The 21223-nt window shown below is 41.7% G+C and overlaps 1 protein-coding gene across 1 annotated transcript in view; it reads right to left on the reverse strand.

Moving 5' to 3' along the window:
- Positions 1-21223, reverse strand: part of arhgap15 (Rho GTPase activating protein 15) — a 730777-nt gene that overhangs the window by 655435 nt on the left and 54119 nt on the right. The window contains exon 2 of the mRNA XM_078228014.1: positions 19495-19728. Within this exon, the coding sequence (XP_078084140.1) occupies positions 19495-19614 (120 nt within the window). The 5' untranslated portion in view covers positions 19615-19728. The remainder of the gene's footprint in view (positions 1-19494; positions 19729-21223) is intronic.

Genomic DNA, 21223 nt, shown 5'->3' on the forward strand with positions numbered 1-21223 from the left:
AGATCAGTGCATGCGCAGTGGCCCCTGTCTGCCAGCCTCCCGATTGCTGGCCAGCTCGATTGCTAGCCAGCCCCGTGACCCCTCATCGCTGGCCCTCCCCAATTCCCCATACTCCAGATGACTGTTGGCCTGGTCAGCCCCCATTATAGAGTACTGCCCTCCATGGAGCTCCCCCGCCTCTCTGTCATTGCCCCACACCCTGCATGAGCCTGCCCCATCAGGCCACCCGCCCCTCCGCCCCCCCCCCCCCCCCCCCCCCCGCCCCCCCACCCCAGGTCCCACTTCTTGGCACTGCTCAGTGCCTGTTGGGCACTGCCAGGACACCAGGCTGGCAGTGCCAGGGTTCCAAGCTGACACTGCTCAAGAGGCACTGTTCAGCCTTTCTCCCACCCACCTCAATGGCCTCCAGTCCCACCGACGAGGGCATCATATCAGGTCGTCATTGTTGCTGACTTAATGTGATCGTTGCTGGTGAGGACGTCCACCGGCGAGCAGGTAAGGACAAGTGAGCCTGGACGATTGCGTCCGGGACTCACTATTTAAATTAACTTTTGAATATTTAAATCAGCTTTGCGCCCTTCCCGGGCGCGAGGCTGATTTCTCTGACAGAATGGGGCTGGTGAAATCGTGAGAGGAGAGAAACTGGGCGTGAGCCTCTATTTTTCGCCTCATGCCCGATCTTACCAGCTTGCCACTCTGAATGACCAGCATGACAAGGCGGTAAGATCATCCCCATTGTCTTCATAGAATCATAGAATCCCTACAGTATAGAAGGAGGCCATTTGGCCCATCTCGTCTGTACTGACCACAAGCCCACCCAGGCCCTATTCCCATAACCCTCATTTATCCTGCTAATCCCCCTGATATTAGGATCAATTTAGCATGGCCAATCAACCTAACCCACATGTCTTTGGACTGTGGGAGGAAACCCACGCAGACACAGGGAGAAAGTGCAAACTCCACACAGACAGTGATCCAAGACTGGAATTGAACCTGGGTCCCTGGCACTGTGAGGCAGCAGTGCTAACCTCTGCGCCACTGTGCTGTGTCTTGCATGGTGAGATCTTCCATACAAGCTTGCTGCTTTTCCATTTGGTGACCAATACAGCAATCTTGTTCTGACATGTAATCTCAGTTTCTCCCCGTCTGAATTGCTGATTCTGCTATAAATTTTAAAGCCTTTTTCCCTCTTCAGTTAATTTCTCATTGTCAAGCTTCTTTAAACTCCTACTCTCCTGATTCATTTCTTCACCGGACTTGTTCTTATTTCTTAATTGATTTTTCATGGACTTCAGCTTCATTTACATTGTCTCATTAAGTTCTACTTTCATTTAACTTCATTTTGTAATTTTCTGCAACTTTCTATTCTCCAAGTTTGTTGCCAGTCATTTCATCTTGTTATTTTAATATCCTCTCTGGAGTTTTAATTCTTTTTGCTGATTCCTCTTCAGTTCAATAGTTCCCAGTTTCTTTTGAAGTCTTTAATTTCGGCATTTCTACCAAGGGAACTCCCTTATGTTTGACTGGACATTTACATTTCACAAATGGAATCTTAATTTCTACTGCTTTTCACATCACTTAAACCCTTTTTAGCTTCATCGTTGGTCGGGTCTGTCCCCATCAAAAGTGTTGACTTGTTCCAATATTGCAATTCTCTCATTGCTCTCCATTTGGTTATTTATTGTCTTTCATTGCTCTCCTCTTGGCATCGATCATTGTCCTTCTGGGGTCTTTCAGTGCCCTCTTTCTGGGATCTTTCATTGTCTCCGCCGAGGTCTCCGATTGTCCCCTTCGTGAGGTATTCAGGGAAGGGGCTGGAATTGCCTCTTCCCTGAGGTCTTTATTTTTCTACATTTTACAATTCAGGTTTGCTCTGTGTCTGTCCCTCAGGATCTGGCAATATCTCAGCATCTCATTGCTCACGCGTCTCAGGTTACAGACACTTATAATCTATCCCAGCCTCGTCGCCAATGCATGCTTCTGACTTTGTCTCAGGCCCAATTGGTCCCTCAAGACAGGTGACCCTCTTCTGCTGTGCTGTGGACAATCACCACACATATGCAGAAAGAAAAACAGAGTCATTTGTCTTTATTTTTCAATCTTTCCCTCCCATGCAAGAAATACTTACCAATCCAAAGAAACTACCAATAGCAAACAGCTTCAAATCAACTTTAAGGATGTCACTGCTTGGATTGGTTCACACAAGAAGCAATGCCATTAAAGCAACAGTCCAAGTTAAACAGTTTCACTTCAACAGCTAAATATTATAACCATGCTAGAGATATGAGACAATGCATGAACAATGACATTGGGGGAGGGGGGGGTCAGTTAGTTCACCTGTTTAATTTTTAATCAATATCACCACATACAAATGCAGTAAATAAAATGCGTAAAAGGTTATTTGACGTGACAGTTTCAGCTTCTCCTCACAGCTCTCAATGCCAAACTAATTTTCGTCAAACATAGAACCATAGAAAACAATTGAATATGCAAAGGCCCAAATGTAATTCCATTGCACAAAGAGGTTTCACTTCCCAGCCTTACGTCTGAAACATTTTAGATTGGGTTACTTTATTGTGTAAAAATCTGATTTACAATACTATTGACTTTCGCAGTTAATAATATTCCCAGGCCTAAATTTTGTTGTCTCTCATAAAGACACCAACAAAGAATGTTGTGGGTGCCTCAGTTGCAAATCTTTTCAGCTTAATCAAATCGGCAGAATGTTCCTGCATTTTAATGTTCAAAAGATTTCAATGAAATACCTTTGGAAAAGCTTCCAAAGCATTAAAGCATTTCAGTGCCCATATCTTCCACATGAATGGCTGATATGCAAATCTAGGCATTAACTTTCAAATGGGAGATGCAGAGGGTGCACAAAGCCAGGTAAACCAGAGATAATGAGAAGGTGTGGAGACCCTGCTGAATTTAACAGCCAGACTGTTGGTGCATTTTTCACCTCATTTCCAAATGGGCAGCCAACAAGATTGAGATGCTGGGTTGCTGCCAGATGGGAAAGCCTAAGGTACCAGGCAGCAACTGCTCTGGCCAAATCCCTAGCAACTGAGATGACTGCAGGTTAGTAGTGGCCTGGGAGATTGCAGGGTTGAGAGAGAGATAGCAAGGGTGGAAGTGGGAAGAAATTGCAGCAGAAAATGTGCTTGAGGGATGGTGGAGAAGTACACCATTTCCCCCTGGCCCACAAACAGTGCTGGGATAGTCCTTAACTGCTTGCTCTGACAGTTCTCCCTTTTAGCAGCCAGGAACTGGGAAGCCCAGCCCTCAGCCAACAAATTCAAATTGCTACCAAAAGTGGAGAATTGGAGTTTCATTAACATATTATAATGATTGATCCATTTCTCCAGTCTGGCTTACTTGGCCTAGCTGGAGCCCACCACAATTAAACCAAAAGTAGGACGCATGCAGTAAGGGTTAGGAATGTATTTCACATTTTTAATAATTGAATCCCCTCTAACACTGTGCCATGGGGTGGAAATGTTAAAAATCACCCTCCCCCTTAATTCTAATCATTTACGAATTCCTTATCATAAAGGTAATTTAAATAAATTGCTCCAAATAAATGGTTCTGTAAAATGTCTCATTTCTTACCATCAGTCCATTGACTAAATTCTCAAAATAATGTTCCTATTAATAGTATACTTGATATAGTTCCTATTTCCCAATAACTGGCTGACCATAAGGACAAAATTGTTTTTAAACACTTTAATTGATTTTTTTGTATCTGTAAGTTTCAGCTTCCTTCAAAATTCAGTGTTTAATTTTCTCATTAAATTCAGTGCAAACCAATTTCTGATTTGAATTCTAAAACAGGCATGAGGCCTGTTATTTGCATATTCAAAGAGGACAATGCCTGATTAAGCAACTTCTAGGGACATCTCATGAACCAACATACATTGGACTTGTTCCCGATGATATTTAAGTGTGGGAGTTAAGCCCCATAATTTCATAGAATTCCTACAGTGCAGAAGGAGGCCATTCAGCCCATCGAATCTGTACCAGCTTTCTTACCCAAGCCCTTTCCCTCACCCTATCCTGTAACCCCACACATTTACCATGGCTAATCCACCCAACCTACACATCATGGGGGACACTCAGGGGCAATTAAGCATGGCCAATCCACCTAACCTGCACATCTTTGGACAGTGGGAGGAAACAGGAGCACCTGGAGGAAACCTACGCAGATATGGGGACAACGTGCAAACTCCACACAGACAGTCACCCAAGGCCGGAATTGAATTCGGGTCCCTGATGCTGTGAGGTAGCAGTGCTAACCACCTTGCCACCCCTTTGGATACCTTTCACTCATTTTCCACTCAAAAATGGGTGCAACCAGATCGTTTTATTGCTGATGTGTTTCAAGTATAGGAGAGTTTTCTTAGGGCAAAAGTCACAAGCAGTGAATCATAATATTACAGCACAGCATGAAACCATTCAGCTCATTATACTTTTGCAAATGCTCGCACTTCAACGAGCGTTATCCACTTCAATCCCATTTCCTTGCCTTTTCATATATTCCTCGATAATTCTTCATCCATTAAGTGATATCAATCTCCTTCTAAATTATGCCATGCTTTCTGGCACAACAGCTGCTATGGCTGTGGTAAAGGATGCAATATTTAAATACTCCACCATGACAAAAAAATGTATTTGAACATTTTGCTTCATATTCCAAATAATAATCCTTAATCATTGCCCCCTGATTGTCATGTTGTCAATCAGCCAAAATAATCTTCCACTACTTATTCTCTCAATGGATTGTGTAAGAAGTACTTTGGGGAGTGATCTTTACACAAATGCATCGTCAAAGGCCTCGGTAGAGTACTCTTTTAACACGTTCAATGTAATGTTATTAGGCAAGCTTGATAGGATTCTCTGGAATTGCTAAACTGCCCCTGTTGATCTGGGAATGCATCACCATGTTCAAAATAATTGTAAGTAAACCTCTCTATTAAATACGGAATTAGCTTGAAAAATGCATAGATTTAAGCAATTTAAGTTGCTTCTAAAGCAATTAGGAATAGATTTAAAACTCATGAGCAATTTGACTGTAGTGAGACTGAAAACAATTGCAGGGATTGTTGTTTTGGGGAAATAATTTTGTCACAAAATGCGAGAATGGTGGCTTAATTGAGAATCATGAGCCAGGATTTTCTGGCCGTGCTCACCACTGGGGGCTTACGGTTCTGCCAAAAGTCGATGGACTTTTCGTTGGTCCGACGTGTCCTCAGACCACAGCGAGACTAGAAGATCTCAGTAATATTCTCTGAAATTACATATTTCTAAACCACATTTCCTGAAAATACAATGGAAGGATATTAACTATGGAGAAAATAAAACCAAAGATGTGGTTTATTACAAGCATGTTTCTGGACCCAGTTAGTTTAACTCGTGGAAGTCGTGAATGTAGCCCAATCCATCACGCAAACCAGCCTCCCATCCATTGACTCTGTCTACACTTCCCGCTGCCTCAGAAAAGCAGCCAGCATAATTAAGGACCCCACGCACCCTGGACATTCTAGCTTCCACCTTCTTCCATGGGAAAAACATACAAAAGTCTGAGGTCACGTACCAACCAACTCAAGAACAGCTTCTTCCCTGCTGCTGTCAGACTTTTGAATGGACTTACCTTGCATTAAGTTGATCTTTCTCTACACCCTAGCTATGACTGTAACACTACATTCTGCACTCTCTCCTTTCCTTCTCTACGAACGGTATGTTTTGTCTGTATAGCGCACAAGAAACAATACTTTTCACTGTATGTTAATACATGTGACAATAATAAATCAAATCAAATCAAATCAAAATCAAAAACTTAAGGCCTTTACAAAAGGCAGCAAGGTAGCACAGTAGTTAGCACTGCTGCCTCACAGCTCCAGGGACCTGGGTTCAATTCCATCCTTGGGTAACTGTCTGCATGGGGTTTGCACGTTCTCCCATATCTGTGTGGGTTTCCTCCCATAGTTCAAAGATGTGCAGGTTTGGTGGCTTGGCCATGGTAATTTGCCCCTTAGTGTCCCAAGATGTGTAGGCAAAATGGATTATCCATGGGAAATGTGACGGGTTATGGGGATAGGGTCTGTGTAAGATACTCTATCAGAGAGATGGTGCAGAAGAGGCCATTCGGCCCATTGAGTCTGATAAAATGGGCTGAATGGCCTCTTCTGCACTGCCGGGATTCTATGATTCTAAATCTAGATATCAATACGACTTGTAGATGAAAAAGTACAGCAAAAATATTAACAAGAATTTTCCTGAGAAGAATCACTGCAAGGTTAGCATTAATCCAGTTCACTTTGCTTTTCTAAGTGATTGATAATAATGAGATTGCATATCAAAATTCAATCCCTCTGATATCAAAAATTACTTTTTTTGTATGCGTATTTACAGTGACTTCTGATCAATGATACATATGAGATGGAAAGAAAGAAAATATTTTTCATGACTGCAGAACATTCCAGTACTTTACAACCCATTAAGTGCTTTTTGAAGTGGAAACTGTGTTCTAATGTAGGGAAGGCAGCATTCAATTTGCACATAGCAAGATTCCACAAACAACAATGTAGAAATGACCATATAAGCTATTTTTGATGGTATCAGTTCGAGGATTGATATCCCCGGGCCATTTCCAAAATAGTCTAGTGGGACAATGCAATCTAGCATTTCATCCAAAAGATGGCATCCCTGACAATGCTGCACATCCTTCAGTACTGGCACTGAGGTGCCAGCATGGACTATGTGCTCAAATCCCTGGAATGGGAAATGATTCGATTTACTTGGTCCGCAGCATGCTGGCAATAAATTCATGTTTCAATGAAATTCAGAATGATCAGAAAAACTGTTTACATCAAAAGTCCTTGGAAGTGTCACCAAATTTTAATATATTAAGGGATGTAATTTGACGTAATATATATAGTCACCAAATTGCAAATGCTTAGCAATCTCAATACAGAGATTGATTTCCGAGTATTAAACAAATGACTCTTATGCTTCTGTTGTATAAGATCACTCCCAATAGCTTCTCTGCTCTTTGAGCTACAAAGTGAGTTTTCTACCTTTCTTCCAAAGATAATGAGGATTATGCCTTTCATGATGGTAATTGAGAAGTAGCATACGCAGCTAAGGGTGTATTAAAAATGAATAATGATATTTTGCCTAGAAACAGACAGAGGCAGGCACTTAACATCACAAATTTCTTCCAGCATTGGCTTATCAGCAAAGAAGCTGCTGCATTTAATTTTTTTGTTTTGCATGTGCCCAGTGTCTTTATAGGGCATAGGAAAGGTTTTGAACGCTATATATTGTACTTTATATATTGATTTTCTTTTCCAATGATTGTGCAGTTCAAGCTTCTCTCAAAAATAATATGCTTCACATCACTGTCCAAAAATTCTGACAGTCAAAAGAAGGAAACCAGCTACATCATTCAGAAGACAGTAGCTCTGATCTTCCAGTCTGCGGATGGTCGTACTCAGGACATATCCCAGAATGTGCGCTGAGGATCTCGAGGGGGTTCCAGTGCAAGAAATCCACAGGAATTGCCTGAGAATTTTCAACTTCCAGTGGGTAATTCCTTTGTATCCGCAACCCTCTGCAAAAGTCTCCAGCTCTGAGTTTGATTCAGAGACTTGGGTAGCTACCCAAGAAATGTTAGGCAGAAAAAAAAACACAAATCTAACGCCTGGATAACTATATAACTGACCCTCCTCTCCTCAACTCACCTCTGACCCTCCAAATCTCCCGAACTGTCAAACCTCTGCTGACCCACCAATCCCTGACTCTCTGACTTTTCCCTAATCCTCGACCCAATCCTTCCCGATTCTCCACCCCCTCCACCCATTCTCTGACCCCACAACTCTCCAACTCCCCCTGAAACTCTGACTCCCCTAACCCTCCAACTCTCCCCCCCCCCGATCCTCTGACTCTCCCCAACCCTCTGGGCATGATCTTATGAAAAAAATTCTAAGTGCTGAATAAGCAAGAATACGGGAGAGAATCACACTGGCTTTTTCTGCAAACTGCAAGTCACAATCTTATGGCACATAAGTGCAAAGAAAGAGCCAGGATGTGATTCTCGCCGGTGTGGTGGGGAGGCGGGGGAGCAAAGCCTAGACTCGCCCGTGAAGCCGGCTGCTGAGCTCTTGGGACACCATTGTGCAGGCGCCCTATTCTCCCAGTGCACTGGGAGATCTTCTGCCATCCCCTCCTCACCTGCTGATTGCTCCCTGTGCCGGTCTCTCCCGCCCCACAATCACCCCCGTCTGCAGAAATTTCCCCCCTTGCTGATCACCACTCCCACAGAGATCCCTCCCTGAATACCACCCCTGTGGAGCTCCCCTTCCCTGTGTGTGTATGTGTGTTTGTGTGTGTGTGCGTGTGTGCATGTGTGTGCACATGTGTGCGCGCGTGTGTGTGCGTGTGTGTGGAAGATCCCACCCTTTTGTCTCTATTTATGAAGTCCAGCATCCTGTATGCCTTTCTCAACCTGCCACCTTCAGTGATTTGTGCACACATGCCCCAGGTTTCTCTGTTTCATCACTTCTGAATCATACCCTTTATTTTATATTGCCTCTCCTCGTTTTTCCTGTTAAACAGTCTCACTTCATAACTTCTCTGCATTAAATTTCACCTGCCATTTACTTTCCACTCTTTCCACCAGTATGTTTATGTCCTCTTGACACTACATAATACTTTCAAGTTTATTGTCATCTGCAAATTTTGAAATTATACCCTAGATACTTAACTCTAAACCATTCATATATAGAATGAAAATCTTTGGTCTCAGTCCTGGCTCCTGGAGAACGCTGCTATAGATCTCCCTCCAGTCTGAAAAATAACCATTCACCACTTCTGTCTGTGCCCGCCCGTCAGCCAATTTCACATCCATTAAAAATACGCTGTCACTGTCTATTATTCCACAGGCTGGCAAATATATAATGGAACACTTTATCAAATGCCATTCAGAAATCTACATACATTACATCAACCACGCTACACTCAACAACCCTCTCTGTTATGTCAACAAAAACTCAATCAAGTTAGTTAAACAAGATGCACTTTTAACAAATCTGTGCTGGCTTTCCTCATTAAATACACACATAGCGTAAACTGTGGAGTAAAAATTGACCCGATGTATAAGATAACCCACTTTTTTCAGCCCCCAAAAATTATGTTTTTGTGTGTATTCGTGTATAAGTCAACACTCTGCAACCCCCTTTTTAAACCATGACAAGCTACACTTGCATTAGTAGTCAGCTTCAATTTTTCACCCAATCAATGCATGCTTCATATACATTAAAACTGGATGCATGGCATCAAGCAGGTGATACAGGTTATGTTGTCAAGACGTGAAGAGTATAAGCCACATACACCCTTTGCATCGGATGCCAATGACATTTCAAACTGACGACCACTCACAACCAAGGTGATCCACTTTATGCTCGGCATATAAGTTGACCCCCATTTTTGGAGGGGTATTTTGAGGCTTCAAACATCGACTTATAGGTCAATATTTATGGTATCCAAGCAGCTGTTGTCCAACACTGTCATTTCTAAAGTTAAAGTTTATTCATGAGTCACAAGTAAGGCTTATATTAACACTGCAATGAAGTTACTGTGAAATTCCCCTAGTCGCCACACTTCTGCGCCTGTTCAGGCCAATGCACCTAACCAGTACGTCTTTCAGACTGTGGGAGGAAACCGGAGCACCTGGAGGAAACCCTGCGCAGTCACGGAGAGAACGTGCAAACTCCATACAGAGAGTGACCCAAGCCGGGAATCGAACCTGGGTCTCTGGTGCTGTGAGGCAACATTCCCACCACCAACGTTAAGCTAACTGACCAGTGATTGTTAGATTGATCCAGAAAATGGTTTCACACTGGTATGAATTAACAGCAGGATCTTCTGTTGGTACCCACCATGGAATTACGGAAAACCCACCAGAATCTCATTTCTAACCCATTGATGGTATGCAGATGATGGTGTAACTTCCCACCTTCCTATGCCAGATGCTCCACAATGCCGACAGGATCGGATCAGATCGGGATCCAGGGTGAGGTATCTAAACGGATACAAAATTGGCTTCTTGGCAGAAGCCAGAGGATGGTTGTAGAGGGTTGTTTTTCAAACTGGAGGCCTGTGACCAACGGTGTGCCTCAGGGATCAGTGCTGGGTCCACTGTTACTTGTCATTTATATTAATGATTTGGATGAGAATATAGGAGGTTATTAAGTTTGCAGATGACACCAAGATTGATGGCATAGTGGACAGTGAAGAAAGTTATCTCCGATTGCAACGGGATCTTGATCAATTGGGCCAGTGGACTGACGAACGGCAGATGGAGTTTAATTTAGACAAATGCGAGGTGATGCGTTTTGGTAATTTGAACTAGGGCAGGACTTACTCAGTTAATGGTAGGGCGTTGGGAAGAGTTACAGAACAAAGGGATCTAGGGGTACATGTTCATAGCTCCTTGAAAGTGGAGTCACAGGTGGACAGAGTGGTGAAGGCGGCATTCGGCATGCTTGGTTTCATCGGTCAGAACATTGAATACAGGAGTTGGGACATCTTGTTGAAGTTGTACAAGACATTGGTAAGGCCACACTTGGAATACTGTGTGCAGTTCTGGTCACCCTATTATAGAAAGGATATTATTAAACTAGAAAGAGTGCAGAAAAGATTTACTAGGATGCTACCGGGACTTGATGGTTTGAGTTATAAGGAGAGGCTGGATAGACTGGGACTTTTTTCTCTGGAGCGTAGGAGGCTGAGAGGTGACCTTATAGAGGTCTATAAAATAATGAGGGGCATTGATAAGGTAGATAGTCAATATCTTTTCCCAAAGGTGGGGGAGTCTAAAACTAGAGGGCATAGGTTTAAGGTGAGAGGGGAGAGATATAAAAGTGTCCAGAAGGGCAATTTTTTCACACAGAGGGTCGTGAGTGTCTGGAACAAGCTACCAGAGGTAGTAGCAGAGGCGGGTATAATTTTGCCTTTTAAAAAGCATTTAGATAGTTACATGGATAAGATGGGTATAGAAGGATATGGGCCAAATGCGGGCAATTGGGATTAGCTTAGGGGTTTTAAAACAAGGGTGGCATGGACAAGTTGGACTGAAGGGCCTGTTTCCATGTTGTAAACCTCTATGACTCTATGAAAACATGCCGGCATGAAACACGTTCGCACAACATGGTGTGCAGATGTCGGGACTCATCTGGACAATGTCCAGGGCTGCCTCCAGGGTTCAAAATGGAGGCTCCCTGCAACCTTGGGCCCGAGAACACCACAGCAGTTGGGGGAACATCTGCAAATGAACCTTCCAGATCAGGTACCCTGGAGGGGGACCATCGTCCAGCCTCAGAGTGTTCTCAGGAAGTCCATCTTCTGGTTGCAGAGTGTTCCCAGAGGTCCATCTTCATTTTCAGGAGTTCCACCTTCTTTAACTTTAACAACAGCTATTTCCATCATGTGTAACATGTCCCAGATGAGAAGACTTTAAAGTAATCATCCTGGTAGGACACTCCAAACACTCTTCAGACCTGGTTTCAAGCTATTTTCATTAATCCATCCTTCATTGTGAATGTGGATAAGCATGCTCTTTGGGAATTGTGGTTTTCAGAGGATTTGTCTCTTTGTATTACAATTGGCTTAAGTTTTGTCTCATTGGATGTGCATGACAGTACGACTGTGATTCTGTTATTTCACTAACACTGTTTTTCTATTTGGCTGGCTGGAAAATCAAAAATTCATGTGAATCTCATTCATCTTCCCAATGCCGGTCAAACCGTGCCCATTCTTTTGTCTATGTTTGATTATAAACCACTGAAATGCGATAAGCTAAGATCTGTGATTAAGTTCTGCGGGAGATGCTGTGAAAACTCAGTCTTCTGACGCAGTATAAAATTATTTCTTTTCTTAAACCCGGTACACTATCCAGGGCTGGCTTTGAAATCTGCAGTGCCTAATTCTCTTCCTTGCTTCAGGGTGAAGTTTCGGATTGATCCTCGAGAAACTGAGTTCACTCTGGTGATTTTCATTGTTGCATTTTGCAACTTCATTTTCTGATTGTGGATACATGCTAGGCTTTCCTCTGTTTGCACATTTATCCTTAGGCCTACGCTGTGTAGAAAGCTTCCACCAGTCCCTAATGTTCTCCGATATTTTGAATTCTCTAGCTGCCACACAATTATTTGTCTGCTCTGCAAACTCAATGGCTCCAAGTTTGAATTGGGCTGATGTTCCTTCTTGATACCATGCTACCATATTAGGGGGTGGGATTGGTGGGAACACAGAATGCACCAGTGAGGTGGTAGCCTTGACATCTCGTGTTGACGTGTGAAAACATGAAGAACTGAACAGCCACCTTTGATAGTGCACTATTCTATGACTCCATTAATGAGTAGATTTGCGCCAGGGTGAGTATGACTTTAGTTGCGCACGGGTGATATGTACAAACAGCTTGGACTTTTTTGGTTACAAGTTGGCAGTCGAGTTGTACGTAAGATATATAAAAAATCTATAATTTTTTGGCCAAAGTCAAACTTTTACAGAAGATTAATAATTACTTGAGTATATACGGCAAATTTATTTTCACAGCACATTGGATTACATTCCTCATAGCATCAAACCAAACTGATCCAAAAGTAACCCCAATTAGCCTTGGACTACTTCTTTCTGCAGCTTCCATCTGTTGGGTGCTAGTTAGGACTGTGATGGAATACTCACTGCTTTCCTGGATGAGTGCAACTTCAACAACACTCACGATGTTTGACATCATCCAAGACAAAGCAGCCTGTTTAATGCGCACCCTATGGACCTCCCTAAATATTCACTCCCTCCACCAGCAGTGGTGGCAGAATGCGCTATCTACAAGATTCACTGCAGCTCCTTTGACAGCACCTTCTAAACTCATGACCTCAACCACCGAGAAGGACAAAGGCAGCAGATGCATAACAACACCATTACCTGCAAGTTTCCACCAATCACACACCATTCTGACGTGGAACTGTATTGCTGTTCCTTCATCATCTCTGGGTCAAATTCCTGGAACTTACTGACGATGTATGTACCTACAACACATTGACTACAATAGGAGGTCTTCTGGACAGTAGAATAGTGCCTCTACCTCTGGACCAGAAGTGCTGGGTTCAAGTCCAATGCCAGGACTTGTTAGCCATGGAAGGAGTGTTCACAATGTGGTTCAATGGTCTGATAATCAGCTCAGGAATCCTTCCACGTGTGCGCGCGTGCTTGCGTGCGTGTGTGTGTGGTGAAGCAGTTTGAGAAGGTGCTTCACCACCACCTTCTCAAAGACAATTAGGTGATGCACCCATCCTAACACTTAATTAAAAAAAGCTAGGACTAGTTGTAGTGTAAATGCACTTGAAATGAACAGTTAACTTTATGTGTTATGCACACAAGTGAAAATGATGCAAGGTCACCTTACATGACTCAGGTGTACTGGGTTCATTTCAAAGCAGTAGTTATAATTGAAGCAGTCTTCTATTAGGAATTTAAATGAATATACATTAATTTATATTATTCCTAGTAGACTTGAACCTGAACAGGGTGGTCTGCACAGACATAATTGGTTTTCTAGAAAGTAGAATGAACTTACACAGTTATTACGTCTCACACAACCTCAGGTTGTCCCAAAGCACTTGATGGCCAATTAAATAATTTATTTAAAGCGTAGCCACTCTTGTATTGTAGGAAAACATAGCCACCAATTTGTAGACTGCAAGATCCAAAAAGAGCAATGAGTTAATCACCCATGATGTTCCTTGAAGGATGTAAATTGGGTATATCACCTGGGGCATCTCCTCTCCTCTTCCATGAATAGTGTCCTGGCATCATTTATGTTTACCTGAGAGGAGTAGTTGGGGCTTGATTTAGCACCTCAGCTGAAAGTTGGCATATCCGGCAGTGTAGCACCTCATCAGCACGCACTGGAATAGCACCCTAGATTATGTGCTCTAATTTCCAGAGTGACAATTGAACTAACAAACTTCTAACTTGGATACAAGTGTGCTACTACAAAACCAGAGTTGACAGTTCACTACATTATTCCTGTCTTCAGCAATTCTCAGACCATTAGCTGTCATTACTACAGTACAAGTAAAACCATATGATCCAGACAACTACTTAAGGCTGTAGTAATAACAACTAACGTTGTTACGTATCAGCTAGAATATCGTATTTTAGTGCTTAGTTTTAGTCATCTGATAGGAAACAGGGTACAGCAACAGAGGATGTGAGTACAAGAGTTTCCACACATTTCTCGCATGAAGGCATTCTATTCAAAGTTGTCCAGGAGATCCAATTAAACCCTGGGCACTTTGAATCATAGAATCCCTGACAGTGCAGAAGGAAGCCATTCAGTCCTCCATCGAGTCTGCACCGACACAATCCCACCCAGGCCCTATTCCACAACTCCACATATTTATCTCTCTAATCCCTCTAACCTACACATCCTGGGACACTAAGGGACAATTTAGCATAGCCAATCAACCTAACCTGCGCATCTTTGGACTATGGGAGGAAACCAGAGCACCCGGAGGAAACCCACGCAGACACGGGGAGAATGTGCAAACTCCACATAGACAGTGACCCAAGCCGGGAATTGAACCCATGTCCCTGGTGCTGTGAGGCAGCATTGCTAACCACTGTGCCACCGTGCCATACATTGGAAATGTATCTGAAATTATCCTGTAACTAATAATTGTGAAATTTTGGAGAAGGTTTCATACTTTAATCAGGTTTCAAGTTGGAACTGTCAATATGAAAGTGATGTGTAACTTAATTTTAAAAGTCCACTGCTAAATATGAATATTCCTGAGTTTTGAACCATTCACTCCTTGAATCATATAATTATAGCATCATATAGCACAGAAGGATGCCATTTGCCCCATTATGTCTGTGCTGGCTTTTTGAAAGAGCTATCGAATTAGTCCTATTTCTCTGGTATCTCCTCAAAATGGGGTGGCACGGTAGCATAGTGGTTCGCACTGCTGCTTCAAAGCGCCAAGGACCTGGGTTCGATTCCTGGCTTGGGTCACTGTCTGTGTGGAGTTTGTACATTCTCCCCGTGTCTGTGTGGGTTTCCTCTGCATGCTCCAGTTTCCTCCCACATTCTGAAAAACGTGCTGGTTAGGTGCATTGACCCGAACAGGTGCTGGACTGTGGCAACTAGCGGAATTTCACAGTAACTTCATTGCAGTGTTAATGTAAGCCTTACTTGTGACTAATAAATAAACTTCACTTTAAAAAGTATATATATTCAATTCCCTTTTGAAAGTCATTAATAAATTTGTTTCACAAATGTGTAAAACTCATTCTCATTTCGCATCTAGATTTGTTTTTAATTATCTTAAATCTATGACCAGTGGAATCAGGTTTTACAAAATCTTTTTAGCAGAGACAAGCCAATGTACTCATCATGTTACATGCAAACCTCCTCCTATCCCAAACTCAAAATCCTTCCATTTGTTTCTCTCTCATGCACTCATCTAGTATCTTACCCAGGCCCTCTCCCCGACCCTATCAACCACATTTACTGTGGCCAATGCACCTAACCTACACATCTTTAGTCTGTGGGAGGAAACTGGAACACCTGGAGGAAACCCACACAGATATGGGGAGAACGTGTAAACTCCACACAGTCACTTGAGGCTAGAATTGAACCCAAGTCCCTAGCGCTGTGAGGCAGCAGTGCTAATCACTGTGCCACCGTGTGCCTCTATGTTATCCACTCTAACCCTGTGGTCACAAGTTCCACATTCTAATCAATCTCTGGATAAAGAGGTTTCTCATGAATTTTTAGTGACTACTTTGCATTTTGATGGTCTTATTAACCCACATCACGACATTTATGGGCCTGTGTACCTATTCCCAGATCCTTCTGTCCTTATTCCATTTAGATATTTGTTTTCCAAGGAGTATGTGGCCTCCTTATTCTGACCAACAAAATGTATTGCCTTGCACTTATCTACATTGAAACACATTTGCTCACATCTATTCTGCTAGTTTTCTTTCAGTAGTGTATTACATTCTTCCTCTGTATTAACTACACCTTAGTTTCACCCAATTTACTCCCTCTAAAACCCATTCCATTACAATTTTTTTTGTTTCATTGTATATCTACTCTTAATTCAAAGTGAAACCCACATCCCATGAAAGAATAAAAAAAAAATCAAGCTCCTAAGAAAAATGAGAGACAAATAACTAATTAACTATTTGCTAGAAAATATCCAATGGTGTCACTGCTATATGGGCTTGGTTTTAGAGAAGCATTGACAATTTTAGCTGTAAAGTAATGTTTAAGGTGACATGTTCCTTAGTTGATTATAGTAAAGTAGGGAGCTGCACTGTCAGAGGTATCCCAGTGAATCAGGGCCTTACCTGGTTACTCAAGCACATTCACAGGTTTCCCATTTACACCAACTCTTTGCTTTTAATCTGCTAACCAGCTTTTTATCTATCTCAAGACATTACCTGCAATCCCATGTGCTTTAACTTTACATAGTAGTCTGTTATGAGACCTTGTTGAAAGCCTTCTGAAAGTTTAAATAAACCACATCCACTGGTTCTCCTTGGTCAACCCTACTGGTTACATCCTCAAAGACTTCCAATAGATTCACCAAGCATGATTTCCCTTTTGTAGATCCATGCTAACTTTGTCTGATTATATCACTGCCTTCCAAACTAAGCATTCAAACACGGTATTCTGGCTGGCACATACCAATGTAATAATGGTAGTTATATTATTCCTACAGCCTTAACTAGTTGTCTGGATCATTTGGTTTTACTTGTGCTGGAGGAGATTTGTAGTAATGAGAACAAGGTTTTTCTGAGCAACTTGGGACTTTTTAACCAGAAGAAAGATACCATATAAATGGAAGTTGTTTCTGGTGTTCTACTCAAGAATGTTACCCAAAATGTTCCAATAGATTCAACAGGGCATCCAGGTGCTGAGAGCATGTTTGAGTGCATTGTAAACTTAACTTGGATTATGAAGCTGTTTGACTGATGTTGCTCAAAGAACTAGTTTGGTCTAGTTTGGACCAGGGAGCGGCACGGGCTTGGAGGGCCGAAGGGCCTGTTCCTGTGCTGTATTGTTCTTTGTTCTTGTTCTTTGAACATGGAGTTCTTATTGATATTCCAAAAAAAGTCTGACTTATTTGCCTTAACCCTAATTAGAACATCTGTGTTCTATAGGATATTTGTTGCACCATTACAAATGCAGGATGCCCAAACTCAACTAGATAAGTAACCCCATCCTTGGAATTTGGGCAGGATTAGTGACAGTCAGAATTTCCTTATTCCTGCATTTCTGTCCTTGGTGTTCTTCCTTAGAAACTTCAAATAACATTAGGGTAATATTAGATAAGCTTCAGTAAAATGTACTTATGGGATGCTTTTAAAGTTTGTCATGCTGTCTCTTCAGTTCGATTTTCATTTCATTGGCTTCATCAGGTTCCGATGTTTTCCCAACAAAGCTATCAGATCCTCATTGCTTATGATAATTTATCTAATATACTTTTTGTAATGCCATTATTTGACTTCCCCCACAGCATAAAGCTATATAACAATCAACACATTGCATTGGAAATATGGAACTGTTTACATCTTGCTAGCACTTACCATTTTATCATAAAGGGACAGACTTAAGGATTGATAGCTATTGCTAAGGTGAAGATATGTTTCATGTAACATATTTATTTAAGGCTATAAAGTCTACCTGGATCAGAGCAGAAATCTAATCTCTCCCACTCATTTGACATACGGAAGTATTGTTTACAAGGTCATTCTGAAATAAATTGAAGACTACTTGTTATTGCTTCAGGATGTTTATCTGTAAAATTGTTTAAATATTGCACATTCTTCATTGGTAGTTCCTTATCTGTTCAGTTGTGATTCATTGAGTTTTTGAGACAATTAACTGCACAAGTAAAATCCACTTTAAATCTTTGAGATGTGATATGACAACATAATGACATTAGCAGTATCTTCTCTTCTGCTCCCCTTAGTATTCTAAAAAAGGACCATTCTCTCTGGAACACACTACTCCATTCTCCTCCCCATCCCCAGCACTTTCCCACACAAGTACAAAAGATGCAATGCTTGCTCTTTTACCTACTCCTACTATCTAACAACTCAACCACTCCTTCCAGGTAAAACAGCAATTTACTTGTAAAGTATATTGTATTCATTGCACACAATGCACTCTCCTCTCTATTAGGGAGACCAGAAACAGAAAGATGACCACTTTGTGTAACATCCACATTCAGTTTGAAAGTGCAATCCCTAGTTTCTCCTCCAATTACCATCTCCTTTTGCCTTCCTCCATCATCCCTTTTGTGTCTCCCGCCTTCAACCCTGTTAACGACCTTCACTTTTGTTTTATTCGGACTCTCCTTTTCCTTATCTCTGTACTTATTTAAAACCTTAATATCTCCAAATCTTCCAGTTCAGAGAAAAGGTCATCGGACTGAAACATTAACTTTGCTTCACTTGCCATAGATGCTGCCAGACTTGTTGAGTATTTTCAGCATTTTCTGTTTTATTTCAAAATTCCAGCATCCAGTATTTTGCTTTGGTATTATCACTGCCAATTCGTTCGGAACAGAAGCAATTCTAAACACACGACAGTCAATTATTTTTCATTTTGAGAATTGTGTTATCCTTAATTAACATGTAAACATGCTTGAAATTGATTATTTGTTTCCAAAATTCTGGACATAGACATTTCTGAACATGTTAATGCATCTGCAGCATAATTAATGGAACTTCAAGATCTATGTCATTTGTCATATTGCAGAAACCCGACACTGAATTTTTAAAAATTATTTTGTGGGACATGGGCGTCGCTGGCTGGCCAGCATTTATTGCCCATCCCAAGTTGCCCTCGGGAAGGTGGTGCTGAGCTGCCTTCTTGAATCGCTGCAGTCCATGCACTGTGGGTTGACCCACAATGCCATTAGGGAGGGAATTCCAGGATTTTGGCCCAGCGACTGTGAAGGAACGGTGATATATTTCCAAGTCAGGATGGTGAGTGATTTGGAGGGGGACTTAATGAGTCAATAAAGATCACACAACTGCCTTTTTCTTATTCATTCACGGCACTGTTGGCTGGGCCAGCATTTATTGCCCATCCCTGATGGAATTTAAGAGTTAACTACATTGCTGTGAGTCTGAAGTTACATTTGGGCCAGACCAGGCAAGGGAGGCAGATTTCCTTCCCTAAATGACATCACTGAACCAGATGGGTTTTTATAACAATCGACAATGGTTCCATGGTCATCATTATACTTTTAATTCCAAATTTCTATTGAATTCAAATTTCACCATCTGCCATGGCGGGATTCAAATCCTGGTCCCCAGAGTATTAGCCTGGGACTCTGGATTATTAGTACAGAAACAATACCATGACACCCCTGCCTCCCATAATTCTTTTTCCTTCAGAAACTTTTGATTTACCTTCATGTCTCTCACTCCCAGAAAGAGTCTTGGTGGTTTCCATGTCTTCTCTTTTGTGACCGTGTTAATGTAGAATTTACGATCTGTATTTTCATCCAAGTGAACCTCCCAAACATCCATTAACTGGATGGGAGGTCGATTAGGATTTGGAGGCTCCAGTCTCACTTACTTTGCTTCTTCACTCAGAATTAAAATTAGGCTTTTGGTTTCACAATCGGCTTCAGATGACCAGACCTACAAATAAAACAGATGACAGAACCTTTCAGTTGCTTTGAATAAACTACATAAGCTTATCTTCATGGTTTCCTGTTGGATAACCAACATCAGTGAATTTAATCAGCCAAAATGATTAGTCAGGCAATGCATTTGGTAAATTCACACAAACGTAAATTAACTACATTAGTTATTACTTGCACTTTGGTGTAATATCTTATATGGTCTTTTATTAAGTGTTTATTCTATAGCACACAATATGATATATTTACTATCTTCAAGACAAATGAAATAAACTTACTTATAAAACACTTTCTCTTCCCCTTTTTATATCATCCCCCAGTGTTTACCTACCATTGTCCTGAAAGCATTAACTCTCTTAAGTCATTCTCTGAGTGCCATCTGCCCTCTGTTCCTTTACAAAGTGAACCTTTTTTAATGGTTGTGAATATCCAGTGTCAACAACTATTCAATTGCTTTGCCTGACATGCAATGATTTGTTTGGACAGAGGGCAAATCTCACAGAATGTTATCATATCTCTTTGAACCGGTAGATATTAGAAAGTTTTCACAGACTGAAGCAAATATTATTCATTCATTTACTGTAGCTTACATGTATGCACTGCACGTAACAGGAAAATTTTTAAAGTGATGTAATGAGAGCGGCATCGGTGAAAACATTTTTGACATTGAGCTACAGAAGGAGAAACATGCAGGACTGTACAAGACGAGGAAGCAGTGGTGATGGACCTTGAGATAGTGAAGGGAAATGGAGAGGCTATTGCTACAGGAACCATAGGAATTGGTAATGATAAGGGCTTTGAGAAGGTGGCAGAGAGTTCCAAATTGCAGGAGCATGGTGTTTGAAGGAGCAGCCACCAATGGTGGAATCCAAGGAATGAACAGGGAGGAGAAGTGCAGTATTGGAAGAGCAGAAGGGATGTACACCTCAGTATCTCTGCTTACTTCTAAATTGGGCTTTTCAAACAAACCATGCATATAAGTTATTCCAAAGACATCTTGGTCAACTTCTTAACTGCCCCTAATACCTCCTCCCCTTCCCATATGGTATCTTTCCATGAAAGCATAAGGGATGCCCTTTTACCTGCTCTCTCTTCCCTGTCCAAGATCCCATACGCACCTTCTAGGAAAAGCAATTTACATGTATCTCTTCCAATTTTAAATACTACATTTGCTGCTCACAATGCAGTCAGCATAACACTGGGACTGGGGACATCAAATGCAGATTGAGCGACTGTTTTGTGGAATACCTCCATTCAATGTACTAGCATGGCCATGAGCTTCTGTTTGTAATTTATATAAATGATTTGGAGGAAAATGTAACTGGTTTGATTAGTAAGTTTGCGGACGACACAAAGGTTCGTGGATTTGCGGATAGCGATGAGGACCAAGAGAAGATACAACAGGATATAGATCAGTTGGAGATTTGGGTGGAGGGATGGCAGATGGACCTTAATCCAGACAAATGTGAGGTAATGCATTTTGGAAGGTCTAA

The sequence above is a fragment of the Mustelus asterias genome, chromosome 14, assembly GCF_964213995.1.
Source record: "Mustelus asterias chromosome 14, sMusAst1.hap1.1, whole genome shotgun sequence".
Lineage (NCBI taxonomy): Eukaryota > Metazoa > Chordata > Chondrichthyes > Carcharhiniformes > Triakidae > Mustelus > Mustelus asterias.